This window comes from Sciurus carolinensis, chromosome 4 (genome assembly GCF_902686445.1).
Source record: "Sciurus carolinensis chromosome 4, mSciCar1.2, whole genome shotgun sequence".
Classification (NCBI taxonomy): Eukaryota; Metazoa; Chordata; class Mammalia; order Rodentia; family Sciuridae; genus Sciurus; species Sciurus carolinensis.
In genome coordinates, this window is record NC_062216.1 from 14,608,603 (window position 1) to 14,628,864 (window position 20,262).

The following is a 20,262-nucleotide window of genomic DNA, read 5'->3' on the forward strand; positions in this document are numbered from 1 at the left end:
GTGGAGAGCCGGAGAGCCCAGGGTTTCCCAGAAGTAGCAGCCAGCTCATCAGCCCCAGATCCAGGCCAGAGGAAACCCAGGCAGGCATCCTCAGCACCTAGTGGAGCGCAGATAGAGGAGCACCCCCGCCCTGGGCCTGCACTTGGAGTCAAAGAGCAAGGCACAAAAGCATAAGCTGAAGGCGAAAGTCAGGCAGGGGCTAGAGGGTTAAAAGGAAGGAGGCTGAACCTGTCAGAAAGGCAGGCTGGCAAGGACCCTGGGTTCTCACTTTCATTTCCAGTCTCGTGATGCAAGCAGGAGGGCAGGCTGCGTGCACCTCCTTGAGGACAGAGCAGCAGCCTCACGGTCCAAACGCCCTTCTCCACTCGACACCCGCCTCACACCCACGTGATGACAGAAACAGGGGGGCAGCACTTTCACATCACCCTGAGGAAACCGACACTGCAGGATGGGCTGGGCAGCTCCCAACCAGCTTTCTCCAGGATGGAGAGGGCTCTGCTGTGTGCTGAGCATCAGTAGGACCACAAAAGAAATCTAGGCCAGGCATGGCGGGGCATCCCTCTAATCCCAGAGGCTCGGGAGGCTGAGACAGGAGGACCTCAAGTTCAAAGCCAGCCTCAGCAACTTATTGAGGCTGACTCAAAATAAAAAATAAAAAGGACTGGGGGCGTGGTTTAGTGATTAAGCCCCACTGGGTTCAATCCCTAGTACCCCCCCCCAAAAAAAATAGAAGAAGAAAGAAACCTAGACATCTCTGACCCCTAGAAGCTCTTTCTGTGAGGTGGGAGAGAAGACGGACAAAGACAAGTTACAGGAGTGTGAGTCTATCAGAGTTGAGTCGCCAGAAAAGAGCAGCAGGAAGACAGTCTGGGGGGCAGGGTCCAATTGGGAGCGGGTACAACAGCCTGTGGAAGGAGAAGGGGGTTTGAGGAAAGAAGCTGGAAACAAAGACACACATTAGCACCAATCACCAGTCAGCTGCTGAGGCTCCTGCACACACGCACACCTGCTGTTCATTTACCTGCTCTCCAACCCTGATCCACAGACAGCACCTACGATCCAGCCTTTGCCCATGTAAACACTGGTCACCTTTGTCCAGAGTTAGGGTGTCTTCCCCACCCTCCGCAAGCCATGCCCTATCCATCCACACCTACACAAGCATGTATGCACACATTTACACACCTCTACTGTACGCATACGGTAAATACAGCAGCCCACACAAATCACATGGTGTATGCACCCGCAAGACACTCCAGGGTATCAACTCTGCCAAGCTCTTTCTAGACATTCACAAAAGGGGTGTATACATGCACTGTTTGGCCCCAGCAAACGTGCACACAGGATTTGCATGCACATGCAAACTCCATCCATACTCACCCACTTCATTCACAACCTGAACACACACCAGCCCACCACTGACACAGAGAGACAACTCCTTTTGGATTAGACTGAGAACCAGACACCACCTAACCACAACTCTCACTTCAGTCTCCTGTTGCTGCAAATGGATTTTGTAGTGGAGGTGTCAAGAATGTGGTTTGGGGGTGGGAAATTAGGAGTGAAGGGAAGGTTCTGACCCTAGAGGGGAATGAGGCCTTCCCCTGAGGTCCACAAGGAAAGCACTCAGACACATGTCCATCCTCCTAGCAGCCCTACCTATGGCCCCTCGCCTGCAGGCTGCATAGACAGGGAAAGAAGAAGCCAAAAGTGGTCAGTCTGAGTTGCTAAATTCGACCTTGGTGGAGAAAGGGAAACGCGTCAGTTCCCTGGGGAAGTGGCTGAGCCCAGGGCGGCCACAGTCCCCTGGGCTTCTACTCCAATGGAACAAAAGTTGCTCAAATAGATCTGACGCTTTGTTTTCAAGCCCAAAATACCCTGTGGCGGCGGCCGGAAGTGTGACCGCGGGAGGGAAGTAGGGCAAGAGGGGAGGCTTCGTTCCATTGCGGTGACTTTTTCTTTCGTTTGGGGTCTAGAAGAAGCTTTCTCACCTCTCTGAGAAAGGGTCTGGGCAAGAGGGGAGTGTGATTCTGAGATTTGGGGCTGGAGGACCCAGAGACCCAGTCACCTGCCCGCTCCTAGGAGTACTCTGAAAATGATCCTGCCTTACCCACTATCTGAATTTTATCTCAGGCCACCTGGTGGCAGAGTGGAAAGCCAACCCAGGGTTAGAGGGACTGAGCCAGGGGCAAGGGGCCCAGTGGCAGGTGACTTTGCCTTCAGAGTTTGACATGCCCTACTGTATCTTGATGTAATTTCTTTTTACAAAGATCCTATTTGCATAGAGTTTTCCATAGCAGCCAATAAACTAGACCATAGCTGAACTAAAACTCAGACCCACATATTTAGATTCAAAAACTTTAATAAGACAGCAATGCCATTGCTCGATCCCGACACAGGGAGAAACTGCTACAGCAGATAAGATCCCAACCTGGACACCCTGCTCTGAGTCCGTGTCCTAATCCATTTTTCCTCATGCCCTTTATCACTACCTCACATGTATTTATTTGTCCTCATCCTGAACACTCATCGGACCTGTGATCCACAGCAGGGACTTGGACTGCTTTCAGTGATACCTTATCCACAACGTGTGTGACAACATAGTAGATGCACAATAAATGATTACCCCCCCCCAAAAAAAATTAAAAATAAATGGGAGAAAGAGAGGTCATCAAACAGTTTATTGTCTCGTAGGGACTTGGTAACTCTAAGGCCTGGGCTAGGGTTGTGGCCTAGTTGTGGAGTGCTTGCCTAGCACGCGTGAGGCACTGGGTTCGATCCTCAGCACCACGTAAAAACCAATAAATAAAACAAAAGTATTGTGTCCATCTGAAACTAAAAAAAAATTTTTTTAAATAAGTTTAAAAAGGCTGAGGCCTGCTGTACAACAGACACCGGTGCCAGAAGAGGGTGCAGTGGAGGGGAGAGGTAGGAGTTATAATCATACAAAACCATTAGTTCCTTCTCTTGTGGAGCAAGTATTTGTGGGGAGGGTGGAAGACAGACATTTATCAAAAGATTACACCAATAAAAGTTAAAACAAAAGCAGGAAGGAGTGCGAAGCCCGGGGAGGCATCTGGACTACCACCAGGTAGGGACATCCCCGGGAAAGCCCTTTTGAGGATGCTGAACCCCAGCTGAAGGATGCGTGCTGGGGGTGTAATTTTAAGACCCAGATCCAGAGGAAAAGAAAACAGGGCAATGCGCACCGCACAACGCGAGGCTCGTTGACCAGACGGCATCCCGGGGATCGCAGGCCGCGCGGGTCCTGCCCCCTGGCACCGGAACACCAGGATTCCAACTGGTCGCCGGAGCCTGGAGGCCGAGAGGCGCCGCGCACGGCCGGGGGCCTGCGAACCCGGGCTGCAGTTCAGAAGCGGCCGCGCGGCCCGGGTCCCTGGGTGCTATTTACCAGCTTTTAATGACAGCAGGGTAATCACCCTAATGAAAAACTCCCTCGGGGCTCGGGGCAGCCAGACTGCGATGAGGAAACCGGGAAGCTTTTCGGAGCCGCCAGTGAGTCACGCTGAGTGTGCAGCGAGCCCCTGCCGCTGAGCGGGAGGGACTCCGGGTCCCCTTCCCAGCTCCGCGCCATCGTGCTGCCCCTGGAGCGCCCGGGGCCAAGGCCGCGGGGGTGGCGCGCGCAGTGGGCCTGGGGCGGTCTAGCCCTTGGAGCGCCTGAACCCCTGCCCTGAGAAACCCAGCTCGGCCTGGGCCTGGGCCGGCTCTCATGGGATGGAGCCATCCGCAAACCCGATTCCCCACTACCACCCCTGTTCGGGCCTGAGAGGGTCCTCGGAGCCCCCTTCCCCAATCAAGACCTTGGCTCCCTAGGTTCCTGAGTTTTGGAGGGGCCCACACTCTGATGTGTTTAAGGCACCCCCAAAGATCCCCAGCTGCGCAGCGATTCCCGACCTCTCTCCTAAAGACTTTCGCTGTCAGTGCCTCAGTTTCCCTGACTGAGTAGTCGGAGCTCAAGATTCTCCACACCATCACCACCACCCCCCAACACACACCCTGCCCCCGGGTGGCGGGAGTATTAATTACAGTTTGTTCCTGGCTTTGAAGATGAAAAATGCCAAGGATCATTACCTCTCAATTAACGGGGCTATTAGCCCTTGAGTTTATGTCTGATTAATCCAACCCCACCTCACCCCTCCCCAAACCTGGGATCCAAGCTGTTCCCTAGTGCCCCTTCCTTGGCCACCCCGTCTCCCTAGGCTCCTTCTTTCTGGAATTCACACTGGAAATTAGTCACCTTACTGGAAAGTGGAGCATTTAGCCCATTTCGTCTTTTACAGGTATTACTGAGCTCTCCGATGAGCAGATGAGCCCAGCAGTAGCTGCTGGGGTCCGTACAGTCATGAAGGCCCTGTGTCCAACCCTTGCCTTCATGATGCTTACATTCTGGTAGGCACCCTAAGGTCTGAATGCCATCTGGTGTGTAGCCAGGGCTCCCTTCTGTCCCTGTTTCTTCCTGTAGGATTTCTCCTTCATCTGGACCACAAACCATGATCAGGTCTAGGCCAAGCAGGCACTTAGGATGAGTCTGGTAAGGACAATGCTAACAGGTTCCAATTTCAGAGACAAAAACAGTGAAGTCTGCATAAAGAGGAGCAGAAAAACTCCATAGCTCCTGTGGGACACACCCCCCTTTTCTCCTCTCCCCTCCTCACTGGGAGTCTCAGCCCTTCCTCAAAGCTTTGGTCAAACCCCTTTACCCTCCACCAGACGTTCTCCTCCCACAGAGTGACTGCTTCCTCCAAGCCAGCAAAGGACCTTCGCTCTGAGCTGCCTGGATGTGATCTTTTCTCCTTGTTCCAACAGCCTGCTCCCTGACTGAAGGACCCCAGTCTCAAGTTTGTTTCTTTCTCCAAAGATTGGCAGGAAGTGTCATGTAGATATAGGTCTCTGTCATATGACAATACAGAGTCCCAAACCCAGGAGCCCCAGCCCCACCCCTAAATGAACTTCTAGAGGATAAAAGAGTCCCATCCCATGAGGTAGGGAGTGGTGACTGGGGATGGACCTAGAAAGGAGAGGGCCAGATGGGAAAGGTGAAGTGGAGCTTGCTCTCCTCAAATCAGTCACCTTCCAGAATCAACATGGACACTCGAATTAGATCAGGCAACTTTTACTGAGCACCTACTGGGGACAGGCACAGTACTAAACACCTGGAAGACAAAAATGACTAAAACTCCCTGCCCTCAGGAGCCTTGGATACCATCTCTTGATTCTTGGTAACTTTCCTGGGTGATCCTGGACCAAATAGTTCTGAACAACCCTGATGATTCTGCAGTACTGAGAGATATGTTTCTTTTGCCCCCTCACCATGAGCCCTGGCACGGATGTCCATGCCATCAGTCAGGGCTTCCGAGTCAATGTGCAGTTCTCCAGCTGGAAGAGATTCCAGTTGGGCCAATAATGTTCATCTTGGAGCAATGGGATGAAGCCAGGGCTCAGTCCCTTAATGCAGGGGCTATACAAAGAGTTGCATTTCCCAGTATGACAAAGGTCAGGAAGCCCTATCTAAACTATCTGATAAAAGATATTGCTAATACAACCAGGAGTTTCAATTCTGGACCCCAACGAGTCATTAACTATTTTTTCCTGAATCCCAGATTGTTGACTATATAGGAAAACAAGGAAAGGAAAAGTGTGCCCCCAACTCCTCACCTGGATGAGGCAAAGGGCCAGGAGGTTGGAGGCTGAGGAGGATGCTGAGGCTGGGAGCAGAGAAGAGACAAGGACTTAGGGACTGCAACCCTCTCTGGTTTACTAAACGCTCTTCTTACAGGACAGGGAGGAGAAGAACTTGTCCCTGTCAGGCTTTGGATTCAGCAATTACCCCATAGGTGAAGTCTGCACCCAGCAAGAGGTAGTTGTATGGCAAGCCATGGAGGTGACAACTTTCTTCTTTCTCCCCCCCTTTCATACACACATTCACTATCACCCCCTCTTTACTCCCCCTGACTGCCTCCCACACTGTTCCTCCACACTCATTCTGGTTCATTTCGATTCACAGAGTTCCTCTTTCCAAAAAGTCCCATCCCCTGAGAGGCCTTTCAGCAGAGACACCATCCCTCTCAGCTGAGAAGGGGCTGTCCCACAGTGGGCCCAAGGGGCCCCAGGGGCACATGACTCCACTTATCCTCCATGACCCCCTGAGCTAAGCTCATTACAAGCCCTCATCCCTTGACCCCTTCCTCCCCCTCCCTAAGGATCTAGCCCAGCTCCAGAACCATAAATGTATTAGGGATTCTAACAGATTTCTTCTTGACTGCCTGCAGTCAAGTCAGGAACCCACAGATTAACAGAGCTAGGAGGAATTTAGAGTTAGCTTGTGCAGGCCAACCCCTTCCCAAAACCCAGGCATAAGAAAGGTGCAGACCCACAGTCATAGAAGTTTATGGCAGAACCCAGAACTGCTGATTCCCAGACTGGGGTAGTGCTTGACATTTCCCCCACAGTGCACTTCACTCAAATCTCACCTTCCAATTCTTTCCTTCCCTCCCTGTCCCTGGCTGACCTGTCCCTGACCTCTTGACCTTGGGTGCACTATTGGCAAATAACTCACTGCTGTGGACTTATGTTTTGGGAGTGGTCTCAGGACTATCCATCTAAGGGGCTTGGCGCCCTCATAGCAAATGTTACTTTATAACTAGACTCTCCTTCTCTCTTTGGTCACCAGATTTCCCTGAAATTACCTAAAGTATGACCAAAAACACCTACATGATTATAATGAGCTAGTTTGACGTTAGGTACAAACAGGTGTTTTAAATGGAAGTATGTGATTGACTTGGGGAGGATCCTGTGACCTTTAACACAGCCTAGGGAAGGGGGACCCAAGCTCAAAGTAGCACAGTTGCCCTAACATCAATTGAGAGGCCCTGGCAGAAATACTCCTCCTCCTTGATCTCCCTGGGAAGGGCGAGTGCTGTACCCCTTTTTCACCCCTAGGTAAGGGCACCTCCCCTACCTCCGTGCTGGGTCCAAAGGGATGCTAGGATGCCACATTCAAGCTTGCCTTTCTTCTATGCACTGCTTTCTCCCCAGCTTTTAGACTGATTCACCCTCTTACCCACATCCACTGTCTCATTTCTTTCCCCTGACATGGCCATATGAGAACAAACAGCGTTAAGGGCATTCTTTTTGGAAGCATGCAAGGGACTTCAAATGTCAGATCAGCCACTTCAAGGCCAGATAACCTCCAGCAAGCTACTCACTCTTACCAACAACTTAGATCTTTGACTTAGAAAGAAAATAAGGTGCAGTCCTAAAAGCTTCCTCACAGGACTGTTGTAAAGACTGAAGAAAACAAAGTGTGTCCACAGGATCTGGACAAGGCAGGCATCTGACATCAGTCACCTTCATCTTCTGGGGCTACAGTCTGGAACCCCTGCAAGCCAGAGGCTTCTGTACCTTCCGAGACCATGCTCAGCTCTGAATCAACCAGGAGTACCAGCCTCTAGCTCTCCAGGAAGCCTGCTGGGCTGGCTGTGGTATTTCCCTTCCACAAGCTTCTAGGCAAAAGTCCCCTGGCCTCTAAGCTGACCGTCATTACCAAAGAAATGGCAATGACCTCCACTGCAGGGAGGGCTGGTCAGGGAGACTTCACTCATGGGCTGTGGGCCTCCTCTGCACCTCCTGCACAGCAATCCAAAATGGAAAACAACTGAAGACACTCAGGAGAACCCCATTCAGGAGTAATCCCACCAAGATGGCCCTCTACCCTAATGCTTGGTATGCCTTGAGCAATCCAGTCACTGTCTCTGACCAAAATTTCACAGGTCTTGTCCCCTGGGCTTGATCTTATGGCATTAATGAGTGCCTACCATTTTTCAGGTGTCAAGCTTAATTTCTTTAGAGTATCTATTATCTATTACCCTCTCCAAGCATTTCCTTCTTTTTTTTTTTTTTTTTTTTTTTTTTTTTTTTTTTTTGTGCCTTGGATTGAACTCAGGGGCACTTAACCCCTGAGCCACATCCCCAGCCCTTTTTTGTATTTTATTTAGAGACTGGGTATCACTGAGTTGCTTAGCACCTTGCTAAATTGCTGCCGCTGGCTTTGAACTTTGATCCTCCTGCCTCAGCCTCTGGAGCAGCTGGGATTACAGGCCTGTGCCACTACCCCGGCTAAGCATTTCCTTTTGAGATGCAAATACCTTCTGAGAATGGCAATACATTAAATAGCTAATGATCCAGGTTGAATTTATTGAAGGGGTGGTCTTTCTTGGAGGACTGATTATGTTTAGCAAAAAGGGAGCTAAAGTTCAGAGTGCAGACGTGACTATGGAAAAAGGACCAAGACAGAGTTGTGACCTTGCTCTTTTCTGCAGTGGATCTCCGGACCACATCTCCTTCCCTTACCCTTCACCAAGACAAATACACCAGCTCCCCTACATGCCGCAGTAGTCCCTGTAGGTGCAGCTGCTGAGGTTAGCTGGAGAGAGAGCAGCCAGGGCCTGGGCGGCCTTAGCTGTGCTGCAGAGGGGCCACTGCCTGCCTGCCTGCCCGCCTTTCACCAGCCTGGGGGTTGGGGGGACGCCCTGAACCAGTGCCTACTCGCTCCCCAACAAGTTCAGGGCTTAGAGTTCAGGTAATTAAGCCCTTGGCAATCTCACCTAAGCCCGCCAATAAAACTGAAACAAACACCTTCAGCTCCTTTTCAGGAGAGAGAGAGGAACCAGGGAGGGAAGGAGGAAGGGCCAGAGGAAAAAAAATTATTTTCTACACTAAATTCCAGTCTTGGCACCCAGAAGAGAGAAGGCTAGTAGTCTACAAAGAGCCACCCCAAACACCTTACCATGTTCCACAATCATGGTTGTCCCTGTTGCCACAGAACCCCTGGGCTCCCTCTGCCACCATTATTCAGATGACAGTTAACACCTGTTGGCACTGCCACTTGAACAGGAAACAGACAATGAGGGCCTAAGCTTGTAGGGCGAGCTTTCTCCAACAGTTTCTTTAATGGTAGAGAAGGAACAGCATCCAGCACCCACCCTGGAGAGCTACAGCCTCCCACCAAGAAAGTTTGAAAGGGTACTCCAGAGTGTTCAAGAGCGACTGGGGTGGGGAGGGAGGAGTGGAAGTTCACCAGATTGGAGGCAGGGGCTGGGAATATGGGACATCACTTTCCTCTGTTCATAAACGAATATGTGACCAGTGAAACTCCACATCATGTACAACCACAAGAATGGGAAGTTAGACTCCATGTATGTATGATATGTCAAGATGCATTCTACTGTCACGTGTAAAAAATCAAAATAAATTTTTAAAAATGAAAAAAAAGAAGTGACTATGTGACTCAACTTCTTGTTGAGGTTTTAATCCCTGCTGGGCTCCTGTAGAATGGGGACCATGCCTCTTGATTGGCAGATGCTCAACACTCAGATAAGAATGTCCTTTTCTCCATAAATTTTGATATTTCTTACACGAGATCATGCTGGTATGGTATGGAGTTCCATACCAGGCCCTTTTTACTGGATGGTCCAAACTTCCTTCTGGGACACACAGGAAAAAAAGGTATTTCTGTCGTATGGGAGTGTGGGGAAGAATATAGTTTAATAATAATAATTGCCATTTGTCGATGGATTGCTAGGTCTCTAGCATAAGTAGTCTATGAGAGTTCTCTAATTCTTCCTACAGTGTAGGTATTGTTATTATTATCCCAATTTACAGATAAGAAAACTGAGGCTAAGAAAGGATTCAGAGGTTTGCCCAAGGTCACAGTCAAACTTTAATGAACACTTGAATTGAATGCTCCCATTCTGTACTAAGAACTAGGAGGAAGGAGGGGCAAGGCATCTTGCTCCAGAAGATTCCTATCCAGGCTTCCCCAGCAGGTAAGCAGGCCCTAATACAAATCAATACGCTCTGCTACATGTTCTCCTTGGGAGAAACAAGTTCATCTAGACTCAAAAGTTGGAGGGCCTTCTCTGGAGCGGATGCAACCTTCCACCGGCGCTGGAGGCTGGAAGTCTTTGAGGAACCAAACGCTGCCATTACTTCTGCCTTTCCCAATGTAGGCCCCTATGTTTCAGGAATAGACCTTCCAATTCCTCACTGCATGTCCTCCCGAGAAGGGATTCCAACAGGTGTTAAGTGGGTACACTGAGGGATCCCGGGGAGCTGAAGTGAGCCAGAGGTCTCTCACTTCCTTCCCAACACCCCCGCAGGAATGAGTTCTGTCTCGTGCCGGGAGACGTGGGCAATGCAGTCAGTCTTGGGGTCTGCGGCTTGTCCAAAACGGAGGACCTCGCAGCATCTACTGGCCCTGGGTAGACACCCGCAGGGAAACACAACCACATCCTCCGCGTGCAGGCGCAACAGAAAGAGCCCCAAAGGAGTGAGGACTGGGACTGGCGCGCCCAAAGCTCTCCGCTCGTCTCCTCCCCCCGCCCCTCTCCTACCGCCAGGCTCTAAGGCCAGAGGCCCCAGCTGCTGGCTAATTTTTCACGCCCCCCAGACCGCCTCCCTAGGTGACGCTACAGTCTCTACTGTTCCTTTAAAGGCTGCGGGTTCCGTTCTTCTTTCCTTTTCCACTGGATGCCAAAATATGCAAATTCAGGGACCGGAATCTGCAGCCAAATAGAGAAGGAGAAGGGGCGCGGCCGGCACGTCACCGGATCCGCTCCTTGTATGGCTCTTCCCGGCTTGGCCCGCCGCCCCGCGACCCTCCCTGCAGCCGCCAGGGCCCCTCCCGCATGCAGCCCGGCTCACACCGCCACCCACGCCCCCCGACCGGCCGCTCGCCCCCCCCCCCGCAGGAGGGAACCGGGGGCGGGAGGCGCTGCATGCCCTGATTCCGGCCGGAGCCAGGGACCGCTGCAGCGCGCTGCCTCCCCGCGCCGCGCAGGCGGAGGAGAGCCCGGGGGCGCTGTGCCTCCCCGGCATGGGAATTGGGAGCCTGGAGGGGGTGGTGAAGAGGGGGCTCGCGGGCGACGGGAATCCCTCCTTTCCTAAGAACTAGAGAAGATCCGGGGGAGGGATGGGCCCTCCCATCCTCAGCTTTCCACCGAGTGAAGTGGAGGGGAGGGAAGAGAGGTTGTCATCCACCCCCACCACAATGCGCAGCTCGGGAGTTCCTCCCACACGTCCCCTGCCCGCATGGCCCTCCCACGGCGTGAGGCCCGGGGATCCTCTCTTCTTCCTTGTCAACACTCCCACTCCCCCTGAGAGATGCACGGTCCCCCAGCCCCGACTCTGCAGCGGGGGACGCGGGATTCACCGCGCCCACGCGGCCACCGAGGAGAGAATCCTCCCCCGCCAAGTCGGTGTGATTCGGGGTCGCGCCTCTGTGCGCCCTTCCTCTCCTCCCCCTCGCCCGCGGCCCGGCCGCGCGCGCTTTCGGTGCAGGCCTCGGGGAACACATCACCCGCCCCCGGGATCCGCTGCCGCTCGGGGAGGTGACAGCGCTCCGGGTCGGCGCATAGGCCGCGCTTGACTTCAGGGCGCGGACAGGCAGCAATGAGGACAGCCCTGTGGAAAGCGAGGCGGAGGGCAGAGCCTAGGGGAGGCCGCCGGGTGGTTCAGAGACCGTGGGTTCGGCGTTCTCCTGATGCAACTCAGCGCGGGCCTTTCGCAGGCAGCAGTAGACAGCGACTGTGCTGGGGCATGCTGGGCCCTCCTGCCATCCTGTGGCCAAAGGGGTTGTTTTGGAACCGTTAGGGAATTTACCGGGGATTTATTTGGTGCACGTGTTTTCTATCCTAAACTTCATTCCTTCTTCTTCACCACCAAAACCGCACATCTTCGACCCCAGATGAGTGGGACTCCTGCCTCCCGCGCAGCCGATTGGCGGATACAACAACCCATCCCTGGGTTCAGCCGGGAGTCAGCACGGGGTCAGGGGTCCAGAGAGGGACAGGAGTATGGGCAACGACTCAGTGAAGTCTGCACAAAAGTTCTCAGGATACTCGACCAAAGAGCCCTAACACCTTGGAACCCCCAGGCAAAGGGAAGCACTCCTGTTCGAGTCTCAGTAGGGTCCTGAACTCTACAAGCCCCGCAGGAGCATGGTATTAGCGCATACCTTCCGGGTTCCCCGGCAGCTTCCAGACTGCAGCGAAGGGGACATCGTCGAGTGTGTTAAATTTTCTTTTTTCCTGTTGGGGTTGCTGCAGGCCAGTTGCAACCCCTATCCACCGCCCCACCACCACCCCATACGTGCTAATTCAGTCCTCAAAAAAGCGCGCGCGAGCACACACACACACACACACACACACACACACAAGCTTGGTTGCTGGTTTTTCCACTAGGCACTAAGTGCTGCGTGCTGCGCGCTTCGCTTTCAGCTGCATTCCTCTTTCCTCTCACATTTTCCTTCTTTTTTCTCTTCTACTTGTTTCTTTTTCTCTCTTTATTTAAGAGCGGCGAGCGATGCGGGCGCTGCACGTTGGCTGCGGCCCGCTTCCTGCTTTCTAATGTTCCATTGTGAGGAGCTTCCATTGTGACGTCGCGCCCCTTCGGCTGGGCTTTGTCTGTCCATATATGGGCAGCTACGTCACGGAGCTTTCCCGGGGCTCAGATAAATAGGCTGGTGGAGTTCCCTGGCTGGGAGCTTTTGGGCAGCAGTGAGCTTGCTAGGAAGCGGCGGGGCTGGTGGTGGTGGTAGCAGCGGAGGCAGCGGCGGCAGAGGCAGCGGCGGCAGAAGCGGCGGCGGTGGCGGCGGTGGTGGCAGATCGGGGGGCGGGGGGGTGGCGGGCGCGCGTCTGTTTGTAAGATCAGTACTGAGGCCGCGTCCGACCCCCTACAGCCGAGACCCCCCCCGAGCCCAGCCCCCATCCCACCCCCCGCACACGCCCCACCCCCCACGACCCAGCCTCACACAGCACCAGCTGAGGCACCCAAGAGGATTACCCCTTTTGCCCCCCTCCCACCCACCCCCCAAAAAAGAGAAGATCCCCTCCCCTGGCCCACCCCTTCCCCTCTTCCCTCCCCCCTCCCCCCGAACTTTCCCTCTCGCATGCTTTTCCCCTGCACCACGGATCGCCTCTCGGATGCCGCTTGCCTGGAAGCTGCGTTAGGAGCAAGCGGCGGCGGCGGCGGCGGCGGCGGTGGCGGTGGCGGCGGCGGCAGCTCGGGAGTGCTATGACCGGCAAACTCGCCGAGAAGCTGCCGGTGACCATGAGCAGTTTGCTAAACCAACTGCCTGACAATTTGTACCCCGAGGAGATCCCCAGCGCGCTCAACCTCTTCTCCGGCAGCAGCGACTCGGTAGCCCATTACAATCAGATGGCTACAGGTAAGGGTGGCAGCGAGGCAGCGAGGCAGCAAGGAAGGAAAGGGAGAGGAAGAGAAGGAAGGAACGAGCTGGCGATGGATGGATAGATGGATGGATAGATGGATGGATGGATGGATGGATGGAGAGGTGGGGGCGTGTTGGGAATTTTCCGGGGGGCGAGTTGCTTTTCCCACCCACTCCTCCCGCCCTCCCCGATCGGGAAGGCTCGGTTGGCGACGCCACGGTAGAGGCTTCGGTTCTCCCGGGTGGGGGCAGCCGCCGATCGGAGGGAGGTAGGTGCGAGCTGCTCTGGGGTTCTCCCTCCTCACGCAGGGGGCCCGATCTCTGGGCTGCACGCAAGGCGTGGTGCTGTCGCCCCCTTTCTCGGGAGGAGCCCAGCGTCTTTTTCACCCGCGCTCTCCCCCCTTACTCCCTCAGCCTCCCACCCGGGATGGAGCCATGTGCGGCGTGGAGTCCCCGCGGTGGGAGAGGTACTGCGACGCTGCCTTTCCGGGGCGTTCAGCAAAGCCGTGGGGGTGTGGGGACGGCTGGGAGAAGGAGGGGGCCCACCCGTGGGGCGGGGGGTACTGTCACAGGGGACGATCCTGGGACCCGGGAGCTTGGGAAGGGCGGCCGCTCCAGCGCTGGAGACACGGGCCGGTTTTCCGCCGCCCTCCACCTTCGCTAGCTGGGGCTAGGCTTTTCCCCTCCAGCAAGAGCTGAAAGCCCCTCAGACCAGGAGAAGGCTGGGGCCCGGGGAGGCGACCGGAGAGCTCCCTTTGCGGGCGGCACCCTTCTACGATCCGAGGACAAAGCGTTGAAGCGCTCTGGGTCCGCGACCCAGGCGCAGCGCGCGTAGGGGCATCGCCCTGGCGGTAAAGGCGCGGCGTCCTGGAGTAGACAGGGCCGGGGGAAGAGGCCGAGTTGTGTGAGCTGGAGAACGAGAGCCCGGCGCGCTCCGGGTCTGAAACTACCTGTAGCTGCAGATACCTGCCCGCCCCACCTCGGGAAGAACAACAATGCTTCTCGCGCGCGCGCGCGTGTGTGTGTGTGGTACGTGAGTGTGTGCGCGGCGTGTGCGGTGTGTGTGCCGCAGCCACTCCACACCCCGATCCGTAGTATTTTGCTGTATCCAGGTTGCGCCCGGGAGCGCGGCACCGCCCGCTTTGCGCCGGGCCCAGCGTTCCTCTTACCCCATGCGCTGCGCACTCCAGCCGGCCGCACCCTCCTCACCTGGGCAAGGACCTGGGCGCCGCGGCCCGGAGCCGACTCGGCTTCACTCACCCCTCCCTCTCTCCCCCGCTCTCCACAGAGAATGTGATGGACATCGGTCTGACCAACGAGAAGCCCAACCCGGAACTCTCTTACTCTGGCTCCTTCCAGCCAGCCCCCGGCAACAAGACCGTGACCTACTTGGGAAAGTTCGCTTTCGACTCCCCTTCCAATTGGTGCCAGGACAACATTATTAGCCTCATGAGCGCCGGTATCTTGGGGGTGCCCCCGGCCTCAGGGGCGCTCAGCACGCAGACATCCACCGCCAGCATGGTGCAGCCGCCGCAGGGAGAGGTGGAGGCCATGTATCCGGCGTTACCCCCCTATTCCAACTGCGGAGATCTCTACTCGGAGCCCGTATCTTTCCACGATCCCCAGGGCAACCCGGGGCTTGCCTATTCCCCCCAGGATTACCAATCGGCCAAGCCGGCCTTGGACAGCAATCTCTTCCCCATGATTCCTGACTACAACCTGTACCACCACCCCAACGACATGGGCTCCATTCCGGAGCACAAGCCCTTCCAGGGCATGGACCCCATCCGGGTCAACCCGCCCCCTATTACCCCTCTGGAGACCATCAAGGCGTTCAAAGACAAGCAGATCCACCCGGGCTTCGGTAGCCTGCCCCAGCCGCCGCTCACGCTCAAGCCCATTCGGCCCCGCAAGTACCCCAACCGGCCTAGCAAGACCCCGCTCCATGAGCGGCCTCATGCGTGCCCGGCGGAGGGCTGCGACCGCCGCTTCAGCCGCTCGGACGAGCTGACCCGGCATCTGCGCATCCACACGGGCCACAAGCCCTTCCAGTGCCGGATCTGCATGCGGAGCTTCAGCCGCAGCGACCACCTCACCACTCATATCCGCACGCATACGGGCGAGAAGCCCTTTGCCTGCGAGTTCTGCGGGCGCAAGTTTGCGCGCAGCGACGAGCGCAAGCGCCACGCCAAGATCCACCTCAAGCAAAAGGAGAAGAAGGCGGAGAAGGGGGGTGCGCCCTCCGCGTCCTCGGCGCCCACCGTGTCGCTGGCCCCCGTGGTCACCACCTGCGCTTGAGGCTCGGGCCCCCAGATCCCCTCTTTTCCCCTCCAGTGCCTCCCGCTGCTCGCCTGAAGGCAGCGGGAAAGCCAGCCACGGAGGCTCAGGGGCCGCGCCCTGGCCTCTCCATGGACGTGCGGCCCTTTGCACCCCTTCGATGCCCCTCATTCCCATCCTTTCACACCGGCCAGCGGTCGGGGGCCAGGCTGGAAGCGCCTTCCCCTCGCTGTCCCCCACTTAGCCAAGGCGTGGGGGCGGAAAGGTGGCGTCTAGCCCGCTTTGTTCAATTGGGATCGCCTTGATCCAGGGGCCGCTGGGCTGCGCCAAGGACCTGCGGGGGACTGAAGGCGGGGCCCACCCAACCCTCGCCCGACCCAAGCACCTCACTGATTCCCCCGTGTCTCTATCTTCCCCCTCGAAGACCCGAGAGGGGGTGGGGGTATGGAGCGCACCAAAGCGCAGAGCTTGCTGCCCGCCGCACGCACGCGCGCCTGCGTGCGGGGATGCGCGCGAGTGTGTGCGTGCTCGCGTGTGTGTGTATGTGTGTATGTATGTGTGTGCGCGCGCGCGCGCGTGTGTGTGTGAGACTCTTGAGCTGAATTGGGCTGTGTCTACCCCAAACTCTTCCCCACATCGGGTCTCCAAAGCCGCTCGGGGATGTCCCAGGCTGGGGGCCTGCACGTGGCCGGAGGAGATGGTCTTCCATCTGCTCCGAAATAATGTTTCTTACAGAAATGCCTCGGATGCCGCCGCCGCGGTGCTGCTGCAGCCGCTTAGGGTTTGGCCCTCAGAACCCCTCCTTTTCCGAGCGCTTCCTTCTTAGGCCTCAGGGCAGTTTGATCTGCGGGGAGAAAGAGCAGCCATCACTGAGCCTGCCTTTTTAAAAATATATTTTCTCGGCCCCCCTTTCCAAACTCTATGCTCCTGAGTTTGCCCTCTTCCCTTTCCCCCTTCTTCTCCCCTCTCCCTGACTTCTTCCCCACGTCTCTCAAAACCTTTTATCAGAAAGGCAGGCCTCAACCAGCCACCCAACTTTTTGTTTTTCTATTCACATACCTATTTCTTCTTCCCACCATTCATGGGAAAGCTGGCCGTGGTTTTTGTTGTTTCCTTCTGTCCTCACCAACACAACAGATAGAATTTAAATATATGTATATGGTGTGTGCATATATGTGTATGTATATGTATGTGCATACGTATACGTACACATACATACAATATGTATTCCTAGCAAAATCAAATCTCTAAGGTACTTGGTTATCCGGCGCAGTGCACTGGAAAAAAGAGAATTTGTAGGCATATACAGCTTTAAATGATTTATTTTTTATGAAAATATTAACTGATGAAATTATATCTACATATGTTTGTATGTATGTGTGAATATATATATATACACGTACATACATATATATGTGTGTATATATGCATACACATGTCTGTCCAAATTTTCCTCTAAGATACATGGGGAATCTTGCATTAATCCATGTTGAAGAATGAGACACATCTTTTCCATACCCCAGTTTCACCTTCTCCCTGTCCTACCTCACCTCTTCTCAGGCGCCCCCTCTTCCCCCAGCTGTCCTGCCCAGCCCTGCCTCACACAGGGTGGCCCTTTTGAAGTGGAGAAGTAGGGAAGGGTGCTCTCTGACACAGCTCCCAGCAGTCTTGACTGAATGTACTGTTCCCTATTAGCGTTATTTCTCCTGTGGCCAGTAAGCTGCCCAGAGAGAAGGAACAAAGGTCTGGAGTTTACAGAATGTCTGTTTTTAAAGTCACTTTATGCGTTTCCCACTTTTTTTTTTTTTTTTTAATAAAAAAGCACCGTTTTTGGTGGTGGATAATAATACTAACAGGACTTTAGTGAAAGGGGAGAAAAACTCAAAGAACAGGGGATTGTGAATTTCCAGGTACTTGGGCTTTTTGTAGAAGGAGAAAGAAGATGAAGTTTGCCAGGAGGGCCCATATTTTTTCAGCTGAAGGGTAAAATCTTTCTTTGCAGAGACAGTATTTTGCTGAATACTTTTTATAATGTGATGATTATTAAAAAAAAATTTTGGTCACTTCAAAGCTGGAAGGAGGAATCAGATATCCTTTAATATTTTTTCCTTGCTCCTCCTGGGATATGCATGTCACTGCATGATAACTCTTGAGTTTTCCTTTGTTTTAATAAAACTGTTCTCAGACATTTAAGCTAAACTAAGAGAAAAATAACTTTGTTGCCAAAAGGTTGTGCTATCCAGATTTTTTATATGTCTGCATGTTTTAAAACCAACGAAAGAAAATGCACTCTAACTTATGTGAACTGAGAGAAAAAAAATCAGGTTTTAAACAGGAAAACCTATGGGGAATGATATTTTTTGAAAGACTTTTGTACAAAGTTGAGTACTTAGAAAAAGACAAACCAGATGTAATATATTTTGTGGATGTTTTTATTTCTTGGATTTATAGTACCTTATACTAAGGTTAAAAAAATGCTTGATATTGTGAAAAGGTGAGATTCTTCACCAACATTTCATTTGCTCCTTTGTCACATTGTTATGCCAATATAATATAGTTAATGAAAACAGCATTTTTAAAAACCGAAATATTGAAATGGTGTAATGTTGTACCATTTGCACTGTGAGCAAATGCCAATACAGTAAATATATTGTGTTTGCTGACAATCAGCCGGCCTTTAAATCTCCTTATTTTATTTCTTGTTTTCATAGCATAAAGTTTTGGTTTGGCCTGTTTTTTGTCTTGTTTTGTTTTTGGCTGGTGGTTTGTTTGATAGGTTGCTATGCCTCATTTTGCTGTTCTTGTTCTAAAAACTCTGGAAATGTGGAACCTGGTGTTACTGGAAGTGGGTCAGAATTTTGTGTGGGTTCCAGAGCTTCAAATCCATTTTTGAGTGCAAACCATGGTTCTACGAGAATAGGATCCCACTCCACCTTTCTGGGAGTCTGAAACTGTCACAGATTAAATGAACAGGTTGGATAAACTCATGGGAGTCAGGACTGGTGACAAATCTTCTAGAACCTTCCTTCTGGTTTCCAATGAGTAAATCTCCTCGTTTGTGAACTATTTCTCTAATGGTCTTAGGGAACTCCTGAACAAGACCCTGAAGGGCCTCTACAGCCATAGTGAGTAGTTCTTTTGCTTAAGCTTTTGAAGCCTGAAAAACAGAAACTTGACGGGTTCTTCAGGGTTGGTAAGATAACTGAAAAGATTAGCAGTTCTTTTGTGGTCAGATAATTGGGGGAAAATCAGATTTTAAAGTTCTACAACTTAATCCCACTTGGACAGAATTCCCCTAGGCCTCACTTGTCAGTGATTGGGAAAGGTGTTCAAGGTGGTTCTGATTCAAAAATAGCTCCTATGACTGATTCAATGCTTTTTAGGACATCTGGGATTCAGAGAACATGCAGGGAAAGTTTGTGTAGCATCAAACCATCACATCTTATGGTTTCTATCTCCCATGAAAATAGTGCTTCCCTTACCCTGCCAGCTATCTTACCCAGAACCCTCTCATTATCCTTAACCAAGTTTACCTGCCAGCCTAGAGCTTTCTCCATTGCTTCTGAGGAAATATGTGCACTTCACTTTTTGGGTCTGCATCTCCACCCTCTCCTCTCACCCTACTCCCTGTAGTCTTTAGAATCCTTTATCCCTGCAAGGTTGGTTCTAGAGCAGTCTTTGGACAATTCAGTCCTCCTCCCTCCTTTTCTTTCTATGCACACTATAGAAAATTCACCTGGTCTTCTCTGCTGTGAATTTTGCATATGATCTGCCTCACCAAAATCTGGGGGTTGGTGTACGAGGGTGGGTTGTGCAAATGTAGCACTGGATTGTGAAAGAGGGCTTAGTGTTTCTGCTCCTGAGGTGCAAACCAGGCCAGGCCCAAAGTCACAGAAATGTGTCCCTGCTCAGAGGGTGCTCTTGACACTCCAATGCAATTCCATCGCAGAAATGTGGATGATATTTCTGGTTGGCTATAGTTAACCAAAAAGCTGAGGTCAGAGCTGGGTGGAGGAGGTGGGCTGTGACCTTAGAAAAGAATGTTTTTGATGTGAGAGGTGAATAGAGAGAATGCAGTATGGAATCTTAAATTCTCGCACCCACACAATTCTAGGTCACTGGCTGCCATCTTGAATTCCTTTCTCTCACCTCATGAAACTAAGAATTCCAAACTGCAGCTTTGTAGACTGCCACACAAAGAGTTACTTCTCAAACAAAGGAAACCCAAGGTAGTTGAGAAGTCCTAATAATTGAGCTTATAGTCCTTCTTTTTGCTAAATCAGATGTTTCCTTCCAGATTTCAGTAGTTTTCAAGTGAATATTATCAAAGGTGGTGATACTATCACTGGGTGTCTTCAGAGTTAGCATCCTGCCCCACCTGTACCTTCTCCAATCAAACCAGGCCTTCTGAGTTACACTTTCGTCAACAGTGTACAATACTGCATGATTAATAAACTCATTTTCCATTGGTGGATATTACTCAGCCCAACCTGGTTCAACCACTGGGTTACTTGGCAATATGGCAGTCCGCCTGGCTGGCACCAGCCCTGTGTGGTGTAATCACTGATTCACACTTTGTAGCTAGATAAGGCTGCCTCAGATAGCATCATACCAGCTACCCAACCTGCCTGGGTTTTGCAAATATGGGGAGAGGAAACTCAACCCTGAAACTTAACAATGAAGCAGAGAACTGGTGGAGGAAAGGTCTGGATGGGAAGGTATTCCATGGGAAGGAATTG

At 52.8% G+C, this 20,262-nt stretch overlaps 1 protein-coding gene across 3 annotated transcripts; it reads left to right on the forward strand.

Moving 5' to 3' along the window:
* The first annotated feature begins 12,559 nt into the window (after positions 1 to 12,559).
* Egr3 (early growth response 3) lies at positions 12,560 to 18,258 on the forward strand. Of its 3 annotated transcripts, XM_047551584.1 has the most exons (3): positions 13,104 to 13,243; positions 13,661 to 13,713; positions 14,535 to 18,258. In XM_047551584.1, the coding sequence occupies exons 2-3, from the start codon at positions 13,674 to 13,676 to the stop codon at positions 15,542 to 15,544; spliced, it is 1,050 nt and encodes a 349-aa protein (XP_047407540.1). In that variant the 5' UTR covers positions 13,104 to 13,243; positions 13,661 to 13,673; the 3' UTR covers positions 15,545 to 18,258. The 3 variants fall into 3 exon arrangements, with proteins under 3 accessions (XP_047407539.1, XP_047407540.1, XP_047407542.1); XM_047551583.1 differs by lacking the exon at positions 13,661 to 13,713 and having other exon boundaries at positions 12,560 to 13,243; XM_047551586.1 differs by lacking the exons at positions 13,104 to 13,243; positions 13,661 to 13,713 and adding an exon at positions 13,852 to 14,275.
* The last annotated feature ends 2,004 nt before the right edge of the window (positions 18,259 to 20,262 follow it).